Genomic DNA, 20,671 nt, shown 5'->3' with positions numbered 1-20,671 from the left:
CCCCAGTTCCTAAAGCGCGATTGCAAATTGGCAAAAGCACGAACGCCAATTGCCACAACGCGACAACAAATGGCTCGCAGCACGACCGCAAAAGGCTCACAAGACACTTGCAAAGACGATGACCCAGAAGTTAAAAAAACAATAATAATAATAATAATAAAAAATACGTCACTTTGTATATTGCTATATGTGCTTTGTGACCATCTCTACGGGCCTCCGTAAAGTTGCCTCCCCCCCATCAGATGCAAAATTTCTATAAAATGATGTTAATCGTTTATGCTGCAACAGTTTTGTAGATACACGACTATGCTTTTATGAGATATTAATTTCGAGTGGGGACGTCACTCGTAGCTATTTCTTAGCTTAGCATTAACGGCGTAGGTCCGCCGTCACCGCTACGTGGAAGCATAAATCAGCCTTTACACAAGTTACAGTGGGCATACTCATTACTTTGTGCCACTAAACAAATTGTAGGATATCTGTTAATACTCCCAGGTGACTTGTCTTAATACTGGGTTCCCCACAACGAATTACTAACATTGTTTGCGCACTCTCCTCTCTTTTGTTATTAGGTATTCTTTCCAAAGTTGTGTTTTCTTGGGCTACACCTACACTAGGACAGATGATTTTCTCCAGATTATTTTGCCAAGTATTTTAATACCTGTCCGCACTTACGTTAAAGGTGCGTTTAAGGCCCCCCCGTTTCTGCAAGGTACGCGTGCATTTGCGCAAAACGTATAAAGGAGCAGCCACGTGTTACGTCATCGCCCGCGCGGTTTACCTCTGAACAAAAACTCATTACTCGCCAGCGAGAAATTTCGAAATTACTACACCTTCTAGACTAGGGGTCGCGAACTCCGTTCTGTGGTCACTGTTTTTTCGTGAATGCAATTGAATGCATAACGCGGGAGCTAGAGTGAAGGGAGAGCACGCTCAGCTTTTATAAGCAGCCGCCAAATTGTGATTGAAATTAATCTTTAGAAAACAAAAAAAGCCTGACATCGTTACTTGGGATGTTACAATCGATGCGCAGTTGTGCTCTCACCACTTGGAAAATAACAAATAGAAAAATATGGTGTGGCGCTGCGTTATTTCCTGGAAGCCGCTACCAGGAGTGCTTGTGCATAACAGTGGCGACCCTGGAAGTGGCGACAGTTTTGACAGGCAGAAATGTCGGGTACCCCTGGGGGTAACATGCAGGTCACTTTTCAGGGTTTAATTTTCGTCTACGCATTTTTATATACTCATGTTGGGTCGGCATTGAGTTCGAAGGGGCCAGCCCCGATCGGAGACAACGCGGGAGACAAGCTCTGTAAAAAAAACGCTCATTTCCCTGTCACCCGCAATGGGAGGACCACAAATGGGCTCCGAATTGAAGCATGTTATTGCGACGTAGTTTGAAGGTTCAAGAAAAATGTTTGGAAAAGAAAAGAGGAGCGGGAATGCCACATCGTGATCGTCCGCCTCCATTGTGTACGATGCGCGGCATGACGTCACTTTCTGAGTATCGGAGACAGCGGTCCATATTAAGCGGCGGGTAATATTACCCGCCTACATTATCCGTGTAACAACTAATCCGGATAATAGGCATACTAGTTTAGCCGGTATGCCGTATAGTCCAACTAATTACACGTAAGGCCATTATCCGTCCTAATGTAGACATAGTTTTGGTAAGAGTAGACACTTGCCACGTTTACATGGAGCCAAATATTCCAATTACAATCGGAATATTTGTTCAAACCGAATAAATGTGTTCCATATAAACACCATATTCGGAATGAACAGGCCCAAACCGAATGGAATCTCATTCCGATTCACAGGGGTGGAATATTCCTTTTCCCAAACCGATTAGAAGTAAAATTATATCATGTAAACAGGGAAGCGGAATGGTGTCTGGTTGCGTTCTTTCTGCACATGCTCCGTACTGACGTGGTGACGTCACTTGGTGACGTAAGTAACGTCACTTGCAACATGGCTTCCAAGCACACGCACAGCGCACCCATACAACTTTTTAAATGAATGGCGTATCATTCTGAAGTTTTGTTTCCACTCGAAAAGTTAAAACAGCAGCTGATCTGACGATCGATCTCCATGTTTTGCAACATGACGCTTTGTTTTGATTAATCTGCGCATGTCAGACGGCAGTTGTCAAACGTCCTTTCGGAATAAAGGCAGTCACATGTAAACGCTGGATCGGAATAGATGAAGTGACATGTAAACAGCTGATGTGAAATTTCCATTCGGAATGATTTGAATCGGTATGAATAAAAGTCAGCATGTAAACGTGGCTAATGATGCTGCTTGTATTAGGTAACACATACTGTGTAAAAAATGTTTTAAGTTTTGTATTCTATTCCTTCTGTTCTGTCCATCTTTTCTCTCTGTCCCCACAAGACCCCATTCTATCTAGTTGCTTTTATCAATAAACAGCACAATATAAACAATTACCCCATTGCCGCATGTTTAGCATGCATTGCAAACTTCTGGAAGGAAGGACACCCACAAACATTCTCGTCTTGTCAACAAAAATTCATACGTCTCATCTAGTGCTGCAACGATTAATCGATTAACTCGAGTATTCGATTAGAAAAAAAATATTAAAATTAAATTTTGTTGCTTCGAGTATTCGTTTAAATAAAGTGCCGTTGTAATGGTTTATTTTGAAAGTGTTTGCATTTAATTTCATTGATTAGGGTGAATACAATGCCCTCTGGTCTGCCTCTTTTCACATGGCTGAATCCAACTGCTCCCACTTAAGACCAACGTAAGCTAAGTTTTTGTTGAGCTAATGTTTTTTAATTAGGGCTGTCAAACGATTAAAATTTTTAATCGAGTTAATTACAGCTTAAAAATTAATTAATCGTAATTAATCGCAATTAATCGCAATTCAATCCATCAATAAAATATGCCATATTTTTCTGTAAATTATTGTTGAAATGGAAAGATAAGACACAAGATGGATATATACATTCAACATACGGTACATAAGGACTATTTGTTTATTATAACAATAAATCAACAAGATGGCATTAACATTATTAACATTCTGTTAAAGCGATCCATGGATAGAAAGACTTGTAGTTCTTAATAGAAAAATGTTAGTACAAGTTAGAGAAATTTTATATTAAAACCCCTCTTAATGTTTTCGTTTTAATAAAATTTGTAAAATTTTCAATCAAAAAATAAACTAGTAGCCCGCCATTGTTGATGTCAATAATTACTTACTCAATGCTCTTGGATGCCTATAAAATCAGTCGCACCCAAGCGCCAGCAGAGGGCGGCAAAACTCCATAAAACACAACAAGTGAGCGTTTCAATGTGTACTGTCATTTAAAACTCTCTGAGCGGGGCATCTGCGTTAATTGCGTCAAATATTTTAACGTGATTAATTTAAAAAAATTAATTAACGCCCGTTAACGCGATAATTTTGACAGCCCTATTTTTAATGCATTCATAATTTAGTTTAAAGGTATATTCGGTCGCTTTTTGTGGGAATATGGGTCTGAACCATTTGTTAAGATTATTGTAAAAAAAAACTTTTAGCATATTAAGCATTTTATAGCATTTAAGCTAGCGTACTTTTTCTCTGCAAGTTAGCCAATTGTTTTGTTGTACATAGATCCTCATTAAAAAATATATAGTTTGAGGCTCAGCTGAGGTATTTTAATTTTTCATGTTCCTTATCCGATTACTCCATTATTCGAACTAACTAGTCCATCGATTAATCAACTACTAAAATATTCGATAGCTGCTGCCCTAGTCCCATCATGATGTGATCTCCTTAGTATGATGTTGTCTTCATGAAAAAAAGTATGTCAGCAAAATCATTTAATCATGTCATAATAATGAATCAAATCTTATCCTCAATAAGTGAGTATATTACAAGGTAATTCTAAATATTGCTGCTCTTGATACTGTCAGTAAATATAACTGTATGCACATGGGTGTATGGTATGTATACTACAGTAGACATACAGTAGTTGACTCAGTAAAAATAGAGAAAATGTTATATTAATGATAATTAAATTGAAGCCTGTTCAAACATCAGTCATTTTAAGTTTCCACAAAGCTGCATATGGAACCATCTGCTCCTGTGTCGTATTTCAACAAGAGATGTTTGTTTGTTTTTTTTTTGTTGTTGTCAGATGGCTGCGTCACATTCAAAAATGCTTTGTGTCTCCTCATAGGCTCTGCCTGAGAGCTATGCACATCTGCTTGACTCATATCTAATGTGGCTTTTTTATTTACACAATAAATGCTGCATGAAAACATGAATTCAAGATCTGAAAAAACAAAACAAAACAAAAAAAACATTGACAAGGGTGTGGCCTTACACTGCACGATTTTCTGGGCATTGATATGCAATGGCGTGAAAAACTAAATGATAAACATTCCAGATTCTCATGCCAGATACATAGATACTAAATATGCATCCACAACAGGATTTTAAAAAATCTGGGGTGCCACGCTCTACAAGAATATATCCTGACTGAGTCGGGCTCAAACATGATAAAAATAATAACAACATAAGAGCAGATTGCCACACTCAGTAGGACCAAAAAAAACCAAAAAAAAACGTTGCCAAACACAGCATAGAACATGCCAAAACAACCAAATGAGCAAGAAATAAATACATTCATCCCAATAACCTGCAGAACACATTCCTCACGATTTTTTATGGTATGTTAAAGGAGAAATGTAACATATTTGGAAAATTTTCTATCGCTGCAATCCCTGTTGAAACATTAGAAGTTTCATTTTTTTTTACTCATCAGTACACGCCCAGTGTCGTATGTGGTGTATGGTGCAGCCACTCGTGCGTTCTAAACAAATCAAATACAGCATAAAATGACTCTTTTGTATCGACAGAGGGTGAGTTGCACAGTCACCGCGCCACTATTTTTTATTTAGCGTTTTTAAGCAGAATACTTTCATAATTTACAACAAAAAAATGGCGTGGAAACACCCCACGTACCTCTAAAGGTAACCCAATCAAGAAGAAAATATCAGACATGTCTAAATGCAATCAGAGTGCCTCCAAGTGCCCCCAATTTCTTTAAGAGGAAGTCGGGATGCATGTGAGCGGCTCGTTAACTGCTGACACGAGACGAGAAAAACACTCGACATTTGCCCCCGACATGGTCCGAGCATCTCATTTCCCATAAGAGTCATTAAAAGCTCGAGTCTTGAGTAGTTTAAGACCACCATAAGTGTTCTTTTTAAGCGAGGGCTGATGTTGACCGTTAATGGGGGAAAGGGGGAGTGAAAATAGTAGAATACTCACAATTAGTTCAATTAGTTAGATTCTCCATTGTAAGAATCTCTTGCCAGTACATATCGCATAGTCAATTTATTGTCCTTATAAATAATGCCCGCTTCGTGAATAGATGCACTTTGGAAATGGGTGTTATTCCTATCTAAACTGCCCTAAATGGTCACTATCTACCGGTATGTCAAACAGCCTATTATGCTGTTGTTATTGGCTCTTGTCCGATGTGCCTGAGAGTTGCCATATGAGTTACAAAGAAAAAAAATAATCTAATTTTACTACAGTATTCTATCTTTTAACAAATTGTCAGGAGCCCCAATCTTTGGGGGGGGGGGGCAAAACGCACACAGCCTTAAAAGCCAGGCACCCCCACCTAAAGTAATGATGTTTTCCAGCCTAGTTTAGCACTGCTGTGGGATAAGAATACACTCCTCAATAAGGATTCCTTGTCAGCCAGTGTTTAGTTGATAACCAAAATTAACTTCACGCCCACTCTGATCACAAAGCTGTTCAAAAAGGTTGAGTTCATGTCTATTGGCAGTCCAGTCTTTTTAAAAAAAAATGTTAGCTTTTAAATTCTGAAGGTCTGCAACAGCATTATTCGTCGTGCACACACCTAGTAATACAATCATTGCTTATCTGTTGCATTTAGTTCCAAATGTCTTTGCTTGCAAATTGTATTTCGTAATTTGTTGTTCATTCTTTTTAATATTCAAATTGTATTATTATTTGTAGTGTCAGAATTTAATCTTAAAGCCGCTTTAAAAAATAAAAAAAAAATTAAACTGTTTTTGTCCAAGTTTATTAGACAATAAATAAATTCACATTTTTTGTCTCACACAGACACAAAAGTAAAGTTACTAGTAGTCCAAGTGAGAAAATTCTCTATGCCTGAAAAAAATCATATGCTGGAAATCTTACTTTTAAACTTTGCTTCAAAAGTACTTTAAACATTCTTAATTCCATGTACAGTATGAAGAAAAGTTTCTCATTGTGCAAACTAAAAAGCCAGTCCATGCATAAATCCCAACAAGTTCCTCAATGTATTGTATTTGTATGATGCCAAATACTGGGATCATTTTAAAATGTAGGTGGCTTGCATTTTGTGGCTGACATGCTCCTTGCCCCCTCGCCCGACGACCGGCGGCTTGTCGCACATCCCCCCGCCGGGAGAGCACTATACTCGGCTTATTCCCCTCTTCATGTGCCCGGTGTTCTGTCAAATTTTCCGACCGATCAGAAATTGCAACTTTGAATTAAAAATAGCCGCAAATACAGCGATTACAAAGTAAACACTACAAACTTTCTTTAAATAAAGGACTACTTACGTTTGATCATGGATAGGCATGTAAAAAGCCCTCCTCATACACATTAGCTGCACATGTTAGCTGCACAACAATTGCAGCCGCTCGCCTATGACTCTCTCTGGCTGTTTACGACTTCGCTGTGTAGCAAAGCATTATTTTCCCATATTCGTGTTGACCATTTGGCAGCTACAGGCTCCTCCGACGTCGGCCAGTTTGTTCAGCGGTCATTGTCCAGCTGCTTACCCAGCGAGCTCTCCTGTCCGTACTAGCAGGGGAACTAGCTGTAAATTGCTCTCCGCCGAGCGGTTTGCCGATCGGCGAAGACAATCGACAACCTAGCCGTCATGTGAAATGATCCGGGCTAGTTATGTGTGATTTTCAGCTTCGAAGACTTTGAAACATCACTCAGTTTGAGTTAGCATGTCGGCTAGCTGTCACGCCTCTTGGTTTGTTTACATTCTCCGAAGCTGGAGAAGGCAAATGACATAAGCCCGATTTAGGTGGCATAAAATATCGTTCGGGAGGTGCGACAGTAAAGGTGAAGTCGACAGTTTTGACCATCATGGAGTAATTTTGCCATGTCATCTTGAATAAATGCATTTTTATTATTTCATATTCCATTTAGCACAAGACTGTTATTTGTCATGACCATGCTTTTTATTTAGCTATTGGGGAAAATACATGGACAAAAATAATATCCTGTAAAGATATTGGAGTAGAGAGACTGAAACAGTGACATTTTGTGGCTGTCTTTGTCGCGTTTTCCTCGTTGTGAATAATTCCCCCTCAATGGGCTGCATACTAAATCAGATGAAATCGTGACTCCACTGACGTCATCCACCTCTTGGAGACGCTCGAGCCCTATAATGGTAGGTGTGGCTAACCTGCAGATTAAAAGACTCATTTCTCGTCAGCTGCGCTTTGCTAAATTGTTGTATATAGTCGAATCGTCTCAAAATATGATTCTAATTCACATAATAATCCCATTTAAGACTTGTTTTTAATCCTGTTGTACACACTTTAAATGCAAACTCTATTGTACACCTCTCCTACCTATGCCCTTTGAATAATGAGGTTCCTCTGATGGTGTCTCTCTCTGGACCATGGTTTTTGCTGTAAGATATGACCATAAAAAAATACAATTTCTAGACTTTTTTTTGGGAGTGTACCAAGGGCACTTCAAATCATGGAAGGGGTGTAAAGAGTCCCATTTATTATTAGTGCTGTGGCAACTGATATAGATTTTTAGCAGTATCAGACAGTATCGGATTAGGTCAAAGGATCGGATCCACTCCAGTAGTAACACAGCAAACATCTATGCTTTGTTGGACTGCTTTTGTTTTGACACCGCAAAAGTAAAAGAGCATTGACAAATATTTGTAAACAGAGAATGTCTCGAGGTGGTATCAGCAGGGCTCAAACATGATTAGTCATTTAAAGGTTGCAATAATTTTTGCATCATATTTAATGTTGTAAAAATATATAGATATAAGTATCGGATTGGTATTGGCAAAAAATATTTAAACAAAAAAATTGAATCAGAAGTCAAAATTCAGTATAATAGTAGGATACGAGACCTTTGAAAGACTTTTCTGGTAATTTTCACCAATGAGGGCTTTCTATCAAATTGGAATAAATGACTCTACAGTACAGCAGATTTGTGGGGAAGACAGAGTTGAGTTGGACTACCATTTTCCCATCATCCCAGATCTCAGGCGTGTTTTTAATTACTTGAATATTGTCAACAATACATATTTTGAGCCTTCTCTCTAAACCTCTGGTCCTTAGAAATTAATATGTGCATATACAGTGATCCCTCGCTACTTCCTGCCCTCAGTCCATCGCTGTTTTTTTATTTTTTATTTTTTTTATCAATTTAAAAAAAAGATGAATTCTGGTCGAAAAATAATTCCTTGGGCCAGTAACATGTTTAAAACTTATCATAATCATATCATTGGAAGTGCTTAAAAACCATTTACCGTAGTTGCACGTAGGCACACCCGTGTATAATGCGCACCCCAAATTTACTTAAATCTAGGGAAAAACTATTGTACCTGTTTATAACGTAGGAAGTCTTTGTGCTTACGTTTTTTATGGTCCGAGTTGCGGAGCGGCAATAAACTTTGACTCAAATGAGTTCAAGAAACTAAATTCTGTGCTTTATGAAAAGTGAAAAAAGCAGAATTTAACACAAACGAAATCATTCGGCCGATTAGAGTGAAGTATTATCGAAACAAAATGGTGACTTCACGTATCGTAATGGTCGGCAACGGGTCGCTGCATACATTTTTTCAAAACAACGTGGCCGTGTCAATAAAAAAAAAAAAAAAAAATCGCTTTATACATATATGTAATATATATATATTTCTGTCTCCATCCATGTACCTGTTTATAATGTGCACCATCATTTTACAAGTTGATTTTTGAGAAAAAAAAGTGCGTTATATTCGGGAAATTATGGTAATATATGTATTTATTAGTGCTGTCAAATTTATCACGTTTACGGGCGGTAATTAATAATTTGAATTAATCACATTAAAATATTTGACGCAATTAACGCATGTACGGAATGACCCGTACATGCATTGCCTCAAACAGTTTAGAATGAATCCATTTTAGCACATTGAGAGCAAAAAGGTGGAGAAATGCGAGCGGACAAGGCTTTCATTGGACCGCCTTTTTATTGGCGTAAGCTTTGGCAGCTCTCAAAAAACAATAATGTTCACAAAAAGAAAAGCGCTCAGTGCAAAGAGAACTGGCATTCCCAATCAAAATAGCTATGCAAAATACACATAAAACTTACTCAGACTTTTCCTTGGCTAGATCTCTAATTAATTTCAAACTCGCCATTGACACCTTGTGGTGTATTTCAATCATTACCTTGCGTAGTTAAAGACACTGTGGAAGAAAATAGTAGAAGAGCCCATGTGACGTCCCGCTTGGCGACGTAAATAATGGCGAGCTATTAGTTTATTTTTTGATTGAAAATTTTACAAATTTTGGTTTTAATATAAAAGTACTATAACTTGCACTCAAATTTACCTTTTAAGAACTACAAGTCTTTCTATCGGTGGATCCCTTTAACAGAAAGAATGTTAATAATGTTAATGCCATCTTGTGGATTTATTGTTATAATAAACAAATACAGTACTTATGTATGTTGAAATTTAATGTCCGTCTTGTGTCTTATCTTTCCCTTCCAACAGTAACTTACAGAAAAATATGGCATATTTTAGAGATGGTTTGAATTGCGATTAATTACGATTAATTAATTTTTAAGCTGTGATTAACTCGATTAAAAATTGTGATCGTTTGACAGCCCTAACATATGTTTTTTTTTTTAATTTACTTTGGGGGGAAAAAAGTGAAAAAACATGTCTTATATGTATCTCTTTTCAATGCTCAATCTAAATAACAACATTGAACACACACAAAAAGAAACAAAAACAATTTGAGAGGGATGGGCGCTACTGTGGGGTTTTTCACTTTTCGCGGCGGGTTCTGGTCCCTACTAACCACGGAAAACGAAGGATCACTGTATATACTGTATATATGTATGTATGTATCAGAGATTTAACTCCCTGTTTGTCACATTTTCACGGCCTGTCATTATTTTTGTGATGTCTTGGCCCCCAGCCAACTGTGAATCTCCCAAAATACAAGTACGTACAGTATGTCAACGAAGATTGTCCTATTAACTTGTATGTTTCAAATTTGATGTATCCAAGTCTACGCTTTACATTCATCATAGTAATTTTCAATATAGTGAGACAATGCAATAACCGGCTCCAGTAATTTTAGTATAAACCACTGATACACATTTTGTCGAAATTCACAAAGATGTGTGTCAAGTTTGCTGTTAACACAGTCACTCGCAGCCAGTTTTCACGAGAAATTCCTCTTCTTTCAGGTGCCACAGAATATTGTGTTATATGACTACATGAACACAAAATTCACAAAAAGAAAGCTTAGATTCCCATTCTTTCATCATCAAAAAAAGTTTCTTTTTTTCGTTATTTAGTTAGGAACAGTTGAACATCATAAACAACATCGTTTCTAACATGAGGTGTTTGTGATTTGTGTGTTCACCTTGTTTATATACTTATAGTAACAAGATATTTTCTTCCTGTTTCCAAGGTAACTGAAACAAGGACGGGTCCTCTCGGCTGCAGTAACTATGACAGCTTGGATTCCGTTAGCTCGGTGTTGGTGCACAGTCCAGAAAATAAGATCCATCTAAAAGGTATGGTTGTGTAACACTCTGGCACACACCCCTAAACAAACAAACGCTCACCTCTATTCATTTTAAATTCATGAGCAAACGCACAACAACTTCAGAGGAGCCAAAGACCGCTTATGGGACAAACTTTTTTCCTTCGTAGACTGACTTAAAGGCACATAGATTCCTGACACCTCCATATCTCCATCCACTGGCTAGCAGCGCTTCTATCACTCACAATCCATACACAGGAGGTGTCCTGTGCTGTACTCGACCAGGATGACCCTTTACTTTACGCTGCAGTAGTTCATATGTCTGTTATGCCTCGCTGACTCACAGTCTCATGGGCAATCTGCTATTTTAGCATGCTGAAGATGGACTGTGTCCTGCCACACTGACCCTATCACAACCTCTGAAGTTACACATTGAGCACTCATGGATGAACAAAGTGTTTTGAGTGTTTTTTTTTCTTTTTTCTATGAGCTATTTGAACTAGGGGCGTGCGATATAGCCTCAGAATTATATCGCGGTATTACAAGAAAAATTAGTTTCTATGTTTCAGCATGTAACTGCAAGCAAATCTAAGATGGTAAAGAAGACTGCAGCCAGTGAATTTTCCACATTTTCGGAGCATCCCAACCAAAGACATTAGGCTGTATTTGGCAGGGTGCACAAAAAGTAAGAAGAGTGTCCGGGTGGCTCTATTTTTTTTTTTGACCGCCACTGGGTACACGTCATAGGGTGAGTGACGAGAGTGTGTTTATGTAAGAAAAAAATAACAAAGGAGCTGCCAATTCCTGCTTGGATAGGCTATTGTTAATCTTAGCCTCATTGTAGCAAATAAGGAAAGCTTCTACAAATCTCTGCGAATTGGTTACAACAAAGTGTAATCAACTCTAAACAGCAAATTATCAGGTCATTTAATAAATGCCTATAGAAAACATTAATATCAGCTACAAAACAAGGATACACATCCAAAAACCAACCGTGTACTGTATTTTCGCAACCATAGGGCGTACCGTATTAAAAGACACAGACTCATTTTCCGGTGATATTTTTGTATTTGACACACACACAAGGCGCACTGCATTATTGGGCTCATGAAAAACATGCGCTGGCATGTGAGCTAGCATTTTTTTTTTTTTTTTTTAATTGGCAAAACTGAGTTCAATTGTACTTTATTAAAGAATTTAACAAAGTACTCACATCAATCTTAATCAATCCAAATATCCTTTAAAGTCCTTCTGTATTCGGATTGAACAGGTAAGTTATGAAAGGACAGAAAGTTATATTGTAGTTCCATTCTAGATGCATTCATTGTAGAGATCGACTGATATGGGTTTTTCAAGACCGATACCACCGATTATTAGTAGTTACAGGGGCCGATAACGATAAGGAGCCGGTATATGAATACTAGTGGAGGAGACAGCAGGCAGGAGAGAGTGGTGCGGCTGCATTTTAGCCGAAATAACCCAGTTTTAAATTGATTTATTTCATATCGCCAGTCGGATTAAAAAAAAGAAAGAAAGAAAAAAAAAAAAGGCCGATACCAATATACTTCAAATTTCGAAATATTCACTCATCGGTCTATCGCTAATTCATTGTGTCAGCTATACCATTCATTCCTCTTTTCAGTCTTATTTTTCCCATAGGGGAAGCAGTAGTTTTTAATCAAATTATTCCTTACAGAACACAAAAGTAAACACTTTATGTTGAGTATCCATCTGGTCTCGAAGTTGGGTGATAAGTCATACAGCGAACAATTATGTTTGTAATAGCTTTTATCAAAAAATTGGCTCTTAATGTCACAGTTATTACTTCTTAATATAGATAGGGAGAGAAATACAAATGACAATGTAGTTTAATTTTTCAGGTCATGACCTTTTCGTAGGTAGAAACATATTTGATATAATAAACAATTATAAAGGACTTCAATAACAACAAAAAAGATTACACTGTATATTAGTGACGACTTCTTACTTTCTATGTGTGCGTGCAGAGAACTCTTATTTTCCCACATAACTGTAATTATCTGGAGTTAATGCATGCAAAGAGCAGGATGAAAATAAAAGCACACCCTATAATTACATGCTTTGGAGCACTCAAGGTTGTGGCCCAATTAACAAAATGTACTTAATGTTGGTGCACTGCCCTCTCAATGTTATGTGTTTCCAAGCATTAAGCAAGGCTTCCACACCTGGACAACAATGAAATGGATCGAAACTATGATATATACGGTATGTGGATTCAAAAAAAAGAAAAGACAATGCCAATAATTCACACATATATACTCTACAACTTAATTTCCTCAACAGAGGTAATGTAACACCAACAACTATATTGCAACTTTATTATTTTACTCACAAATATCACCAAATGTGACATATACGGTATTATGTCATAAAAAGATAATATAATACTCAATTATTCTGTTCAGAAGGGGCCTCGTTAACCAATGAAGCATACAGTGCAATTAGCGACATTGCAATCATGTTTTAATACTTTTTTATTTTTTTTGCTGCGTCTAAGTCATTTATGTTAGCAACTTGAAATAAATAAGAGACTAAAGTTTGAGTCAAAAACTTACCATAAATAGTATAACTGCAGCATGTGACACATTACTCACCTCAAGGTTACACAAACAATCATGTGGCAGAACAGTATGGCCACATCATGTGTTTAAAAAAAATGTCACCACGAAGTATGAAAGAAGGTTGACCTCCGTATCTCTCTTAATTCCCAATCCTATCATTTGCAGCAGGATGAATCATGCGACACTTCACAAACTCTGCCCTACTGATAAATCATAAAAGACACAACAGAAAGACTATCAACCTTATGTTCTGCTGTGGGGAAAATAGTTGATCTCTTTGCTTCACATTCTTTAAGCACGAAAGAAATAACATGGTCTTTGTATTTTGTATTCCCTATGTGCTCCCCATACCATTGTTCTCACTTTTTTTCTCATCTCTTACTCTGATTGTGTGCCTGCTTGTTGTATACCTTGAGGGTATGTGTGATAGTTTCTATGTGTGTGTTCATGTGAATTGAACATGATTCCTTTGGTGTACCACCGGTGGCTCTCTCAACACTAATGAAACTACTTGACTGTAGGGTTCGGTCTGAACAGTTATTCTTCATATTTAATTTCTGTACCTATTTGTTCTACCACAGGTTATGGATGAACGATAACACAGGGGAACATAATTGTTGCTGTTTTAGGTCTGAGAATCGGTTATATTTATTTATTTATTTATTTTTAACCACATTAGGTGTTTTAACTTTAGGATCCTAGTTTTTTTTTTTACTCTTTCACTCCCAGCCATTTTCACCGGTGTTACCCCCTTCGCTCCCGGGCGCTTTACTGGATTTTGACTGATTTTGCGAGGCCCACAGAAAATTATGTTCTATTGCAATTTAAACATGGAACCCACCAAAAGAAAGATTTGACTCACTTTTTTCCTGCTGAAAGAAGAAAGTTCATATCATTTTCCATTCTTTAGAAATCAGCATTAAAAAATAGCTTAGTTTGAGCAATTTTCCAATTTCTGATGAAAAAACAGAGAAATTGAGCTTTTTGTGAAAGCATACAGTTATGGTCAAAAGTTTACATACACTTGTGAAGAACATAATATCATGGCTCTCTTGAGTTTCCAGTTATTTTTACAACTTTGATTTTTCTCCGATAGAGTGATTGGAACAGATACTTCTTTGTCACAAAAAACATTCATGAAGTTTGGTTCTTTTATGACTTTATTATGGGTTAACAGAAAAAGTGATCAAATCTGCTGGGTCAAAAATATACATACATGGATCTGAAAAAGCGAATCATTGACTTGAACAAGTCAGGAAAGTCACTTGGAGCCATTTCAAAGCAGCTGCAGGTCCCAAGAGCAACAGTGCAAACAATTGTTTGTAAGTATAAAGTGCATGGCACTGTTTTGTCACTGCCACGATCAAGAAGAAAACACAAGCTATCACCTGCTGCTGAGAGAAAATTGGTCAGGGAGGTGAAGATTCAACCGAGAATCACCAAAAAGCAGATCTGCCAAGAATTAGAACCTGCTGGAACACAGGTGTCAGTGTCCACAGTCAAGCGTGTTTTGCATCTCCATGGACTGAGAGGCTGCTGTGCAAGAAGGAAGCCCTTGCTCCAAAAGCGGCACCTTAAGGCTCGACTGAAGTTTGCTGCTGATCACATGGACAAAGATAAGACCTTCTGGAGGAAAGTTCTGTGGTCAGACGAAACAAAAATCCAGCTGTTTGGCCACAATGCCCAGCAATATGTTTGGAGGAAAAAAGGTGAGGCCTTTAACCCCAAGTACACCATGCCTACCGTCAAGCACGGTGGTGGTAGTATTATGCTGTGGGGCTGTTATGCTGCCAATGGAACTGGTGCTTTACAGAGAGTAAATGGGATAATGAAGGAGGATTACCTTCAAATTCTTCAAGATAACCTAACGTCATCAGCCCGAAGATTGGGTCTTGGGCGCAGTTGGGTGTTCCAATAGGACAATGACCCCAAACACACATCAAAAGTGGTAATGGAATGGCTAAATCAGGCTAGAAATAAGGTTTTCGAATGGCCTTCCCAAAGTCCTGACTTAAACCCCATTGAGAACTTGTGGACAATGCTGAAGAAACAAGTCCATGTCAGAAAGCCATCAAATTTAACTGAACTGCACCAATTCTGTCAAGAGGAGTGGTCAAAGATTCAACCAGAAGCTTGCCAGAAGCTTGTGGATGGCTACCAAAAGCGCCTAATTGAAGTGAAAATGGCCAAGGGACATGTTACCAAATATTAGCGCTGCTGTATGTATATTTTTGACAAAGCAGATTTGATCACTTTTTTCTGTTCACCCATAATAAAGTCATAAAAGAAACAAACTTCATGAATGTTTTTTGTGACAAAGAAGTATCTGTTCCAATCACTCTATCAGAGAAAAATCAGAGTTGTAGAAATAACTGGAAACTCAAGAGAGCCATGACATTATGTTCTTCACAAGTGTACGTAAACTTTTGACCACAACTGTAGGTTTCAAACATAACTTTGACTTTAACACAGCTATTTTTTGCTTTAGTTACATCCCAAACATCTGAATAATGTTTTCCTTTTACAAAATAACATAAACAATAAGACAAATAGAGCTTTTGATAGCAAAGTAACAATTTATTTACACATTACTACTACTACTAGAGATGACGCTGTTGTGGCCGCGACAGCCGGGTAAACTTGTCCCTCTTCGCCGCGTGTCTCATAAACATGGATTTTTTTTTAGTCTCTGCGGGGTCTGCTCGGCGAGCAGCACGGACTCAACGGCATCGTCCGCTGCACTGGTGGTCCCAGTCGTTCTGCTCGGTCGTCCAGCGCCTGGCATTCTGGGCGTCCTCTAGGTTGTTCTGCTCGGTCGTCCGCCTCCTGGACGTCCAGTCGTTCGTCTCCGGCCAGCGCCTCTGCCGTGCGGCCCAGCCGTTCGTTGCTATTGAATCGGGTTGCGGGTCTTACCAAATGCGTTACTGCCCTCCCTCCAGTGGCCAGTTTAATTGCTTTAAAATGGATTTTCAGCTTTGTGTTTTGGAGCTAAATTGAATCAGAACCCAGAGATGTCTCTTGTTTAAAAAAAAAAAAAAAAAAAAAAAAACGCTAAATAGGTCTTTGGGACACTGAAACAATTAAAAATAGAACATATTTATACAACAGGGAACAAATGAGTTTTAAAAAATTGCCGACTGGATGGTTAGGCAAGAAAAGGTACGATAGGTAGATAGGCAGGTAGATAGATGCAATGGCCTTTTATCAGATATGCAAGAAAATGTGTTAAAAATGCCCAGAGTGTCCTTTTCAAGCTTTTCCAGATGATTTCATTCACCTGGCAGTTATGAAAGCCAGCTATCTTATTGATATGCAGTATACAAATAAACCTTGCTGTGATTGGATCCAATGAAATATCGAAAAACGCTTAGCCCTGATTGGCTGTTGGTGAGATCTTGGCTAAGCGCTCATAATATTGCAGCCTCCAGTTATGATCATTTGATGTGGGGTGTTAGTAGTGACAGAATCAATCATTCGCTCACTATGCAGAATCCCACAGAAGGAGTGTGGCTGAAATAAAAGGAAGTAGATACAATATATTAAGCGGCTCACGTTCAATTATTTCATGCTCTTCATATATTGCACATATTTTGCCATCAGTGACCACACACTTTGCTATATAATCCACAGTTTCATAATGAATGACATACTTTTGTAAACCACAGCAAATGTATACTGTACATGTACAGTACTGTATTGTGTTGTATTTAGCACTGGCTGCACAGATGTTAATCCATAAATACACTTCCAGGGTTGTGAAAGCTGTTCTTTAGTTATAATCCACCAAATGGGCCAGAACAGCCAAATCTTGGGTCTGAAATACTTTGGAGTTTCTTCCAAAAGATATTGAAGCCATTTAATAAACTCGTCCGAGTTGAGCATATGAGGCAACACTTTGCAAATGAATGACGCTGGGAGCTGTGTTTGACCTGTCATGCATCATCAGGGTTTAATTGTTTATGTTCATGTGAAGACCATGACGTAACTTAATTTCTGGACTATAACCCACACTGCCAAAATTTCCCAGAAATTAAGAAAAGATCCATATATACACTGCACCTAACTATAAACCATCGTTGCCCATGTTTTAATATTTGTTGTTTACATAGAGAGATCTTACTCAGAAATATCTGATTGATCAAAAATATTTTTTTAGTAACTAAACACACATCAGCACGACAAGTTCCATTCTCCTTTATATCAAGTGGCTTGTCGCTCAGGGAGCAAGACTTAACAAGTGTTGTGTTATCTCAAACCTTTAAACAAATAAATAAATTGCTGTTAAAAAAAAAAAAAAAAAAAAAAAAAAAAAAAACAGGTACGAAGACAAAATATAATCATATATAACCAAAATATAACCACTTTACCTTGCCTTTCAAGCTTAAAATTGACAGACTTGTCTCAAAATCCTCGCAACAGCATCTGATTTACTTGGCAAAATGGCACACGGCCCTTGAAGAAACAATGGACAATGCACAGGAAAAAAAAGTAAATCTGAAACATATTTGAGACAGAAATGACACTATTGCTTACAGTTGTTTGGTGGCCTTAGAGGCACACTGTAAAATTTTGTGACATTCCTTTCCCGAGGCACACGGCGTAGTTTAAATCTGTTTGAAATCCATCAATATCAACAGCTCATTTTAAGGTTAGAAAATGGCAAATGTTAGGTGCTTGCAGGGTGAGAAGTCTATAAAGACCCTCTGTCACCGCCAACGTCTTAAACAGCATGATAAAGGCTTGGCCGATGTCATTTCTATGCCTTGGTTTAGAGTACTTACAGTACATATTGATGGCAAATAATGGAACAAAAGAGGTGAAAAAGTTGAGGAACACATTAGACTGAGACCTTGTGCCGGAAGGACATTGTATTTTTAAATGGAAAGCCAAATGCCCTCTATAAACCAGTGAGGCCCCATTTTTTTCTTGCAGCGTCACTATGCATTTTGCACACAAGCATTCAATTTGTTTTGAACAAAAAACTTTTGTAGCAAGTCTCTTTCCCCCAGTGTGTGGACACGTTTCTTGCATCCCTTCCAGCCGGATATAATGAACATTACGTCAAAGAATTATCACAGCCATATCTGCATATTTGAGTGTGAGAATACGGTGCATGAGTATCAAAACATATGGACGTCTAAAGTAGGGCTGGTTACGGAAACTCGGTATTAATTTGGTACCAGTGCCAAATCAACCGGTGGTAACCCAGACCGAATAAAAACTAACATTTTGGTGCCTGTGGTTTTAAAAAAAAAAGATGTTCAATCAATTTTAATAAGAACTGACGTCAGTTGTGGTGTTCACGAGCTACAAAATCAGCCAGCATCAAAAAATTATATCATGTAATGATATCTAATTACTTGTAGTTATAATTCTTCCCTCGCAACTTCCCCACTTAAGATAGACTGACAACTCCTCCAATGATAACACCAGTTGATAATTCTTGTCACTCTGATCACCAATGATTCCAAGGACTTATATAACTTTAAAAAAAAAAAAAAAACATGAAAAAAATGTACATGCTTTCTTCAGATAAATTAACAAAATGCTGGGACCAGTTGGTCTGCCATGTGATTTGACAATTGACTAAGTCAACAAATGTTAATATTATCAAGGTAACGTGCTAATCCCTACTCAAACGCTAACCATTAGGTCATAATGCTAATCACTAGAAGCGTAAATTCAAATAAAAAAAATAAAACAATTTTACCATTTGTCCGACCAAACAACTAATCATACAAATTCTACACCCATAACTCAATATTTACATACACGTACAGCCTGTACTTGCCTCAGGACAAAGAGCAAGAGCCATCCTTGAGTTGCTTCGTGTACGAGACGCTATACAGGAAGTCGGGATGGGAATCTGTGCATTTCAATTCCATGGAACCGTTTGGCAGTTTACTTAATGATTCTCATATAGATTCCAACCAGCACGAATTACGTCACATCGTTTGGCAGGTTACTTAACGATGCTCTTACAGATTCATACCAGCACGAATTACGTCACGTAGTGTACGCATGGTACACACGTTCGATTCATCAAGTGAGACTACAAGATGCCCTACAGGAAGCGTGATCATTCACCAAGTGAAATTTGGAGGGCCTTTACCGAGTAATTATGCGATGATTTTCACAGGCCACCTCATTATTCATGAGACTACTTAAAGAAATTGTGATTTATTTTCAAAAAAAGTCTGTTAATGGGTCTATCGTATTCCTCGTCAAATACTCTATAAGAAAAATATAACATACATGCATCTAAAGTAATCCCATACGATTTTATTAGCAATTTGAATACTCCTTTCGGTCGGTTCACTAATCAGTGTTTTTTTTCTGAATAATTTCAATTTGGTGGGTTGTAGGGCCAGTCTGACTACTGATTTCACACAAAAGTATATACCTTCGCATCCGAAGGTAGTATTTTTGTGTTGCTACGACTAATGGAAGTGGATGTTCCAAATTACTTCCCGAAATGCACCTGACAACTACAGTCAGTCTGCGTATTTTCACCCGTAATTCGAGATAGGATGGTCCCTTTGGTCCCAAACCACTTTTATTCTACTCAGTATCAAAAGGCCTTTCCATAGAGTACCCCAACTATGTCTAGGAAGTTAACAAATCCAAGTTAACGGAGTATTGTGCTAAAATGCCTCTTATATTGTATGAGATCCAACTGTTCTTATGTAATTACACCAACCTAATTATAAACTTGTTAATATTTGGGACAAAAAAGAGATACTCTGCCCCTACTGTCTGGACTAGCTGAACACTTTCTGTGTGTGCAGGCTTTCTCCGCCCCATCTGAGAAGGTGCTCTGTTCTCCAATGCTGGAGACACTATAAGTGTCACATTACGTATCCTACCTGAAAAAGCAGACATGCTTATTTTTCTGCATAAGAATTGTTCATTATGCACATTTGCACGACACACTGTTCTGTTGTATTTGACAGTATTTGTTTTTATTATTATTATTTTTGAGTGCTATCAGCTCAGATGTCCTTTTAAAAAGGAGGATTTTTTTTATTTCTATTAGAAAAATGTTTCAGTAAAATGTTACACATTCTTGCCTATTTGCCACAGTTAACATCGAGGCGTTGAGCCGCTTTTGATCTCGTTGTGAGTTTGTAAGGTTGTGACTTCTGATTAAACAAACTAGATGCCAATCAAAATGTTCGTTCTTCTTTTTCCCCAAATAAGAATCGATAAGAGAATCGATAAAGAATTGAATCGTTAAGCAATATTGATAATGGAATTGGAATCGTAAAAATCCTATCAATTCC

General features: G+C 37.8%; 1 protein-coding gene across 1 annotated transcript in view; it reads left to right on the top strand.

Moving 5' to 3' along the window:
- brinp2 (bone morphogenetic protein/retinoic acid inducible neural-specific 2) overlaps nucleotides 1-20,671 on the top strand; it is a 293,456-nt gene that overhangs the window by 209,761 nt on the left and 63,024 nt on the right. The window contains exon 5 of the mRNA XM_057857700.1: nucleotides 10,714-10,819. Within this exon, the coding sequence (XP_057713683.1) occupies nucleotides 10,714-10,819 (106 nt within the window). The remainder of the gene's footprint in view (nucleotides 1-10,713; nucleotides 10,820-20,671) is intronic.

The sequence above is a fragment of the Corythoichthys intestinalis genome, chromosome 14, assembly GCF_030265065.1.
Source record: "Corythoichthys intestinalis isolate RoL2023-P3 chromosome 14, ASM3026506v1, whole genome shotgun sequence".
Lineage (NCBI taxonomy): Eukaryota > Metazoa > Chordata > Actinopteri > Syngnathiformes > Syngnathidae > Corythoichthys > Corythoichthys intestinalis.
Note: the sequence above shows the minus strand (reverse complement) of the source record. Positions and strands in the feature narration are given on the sequence as shown.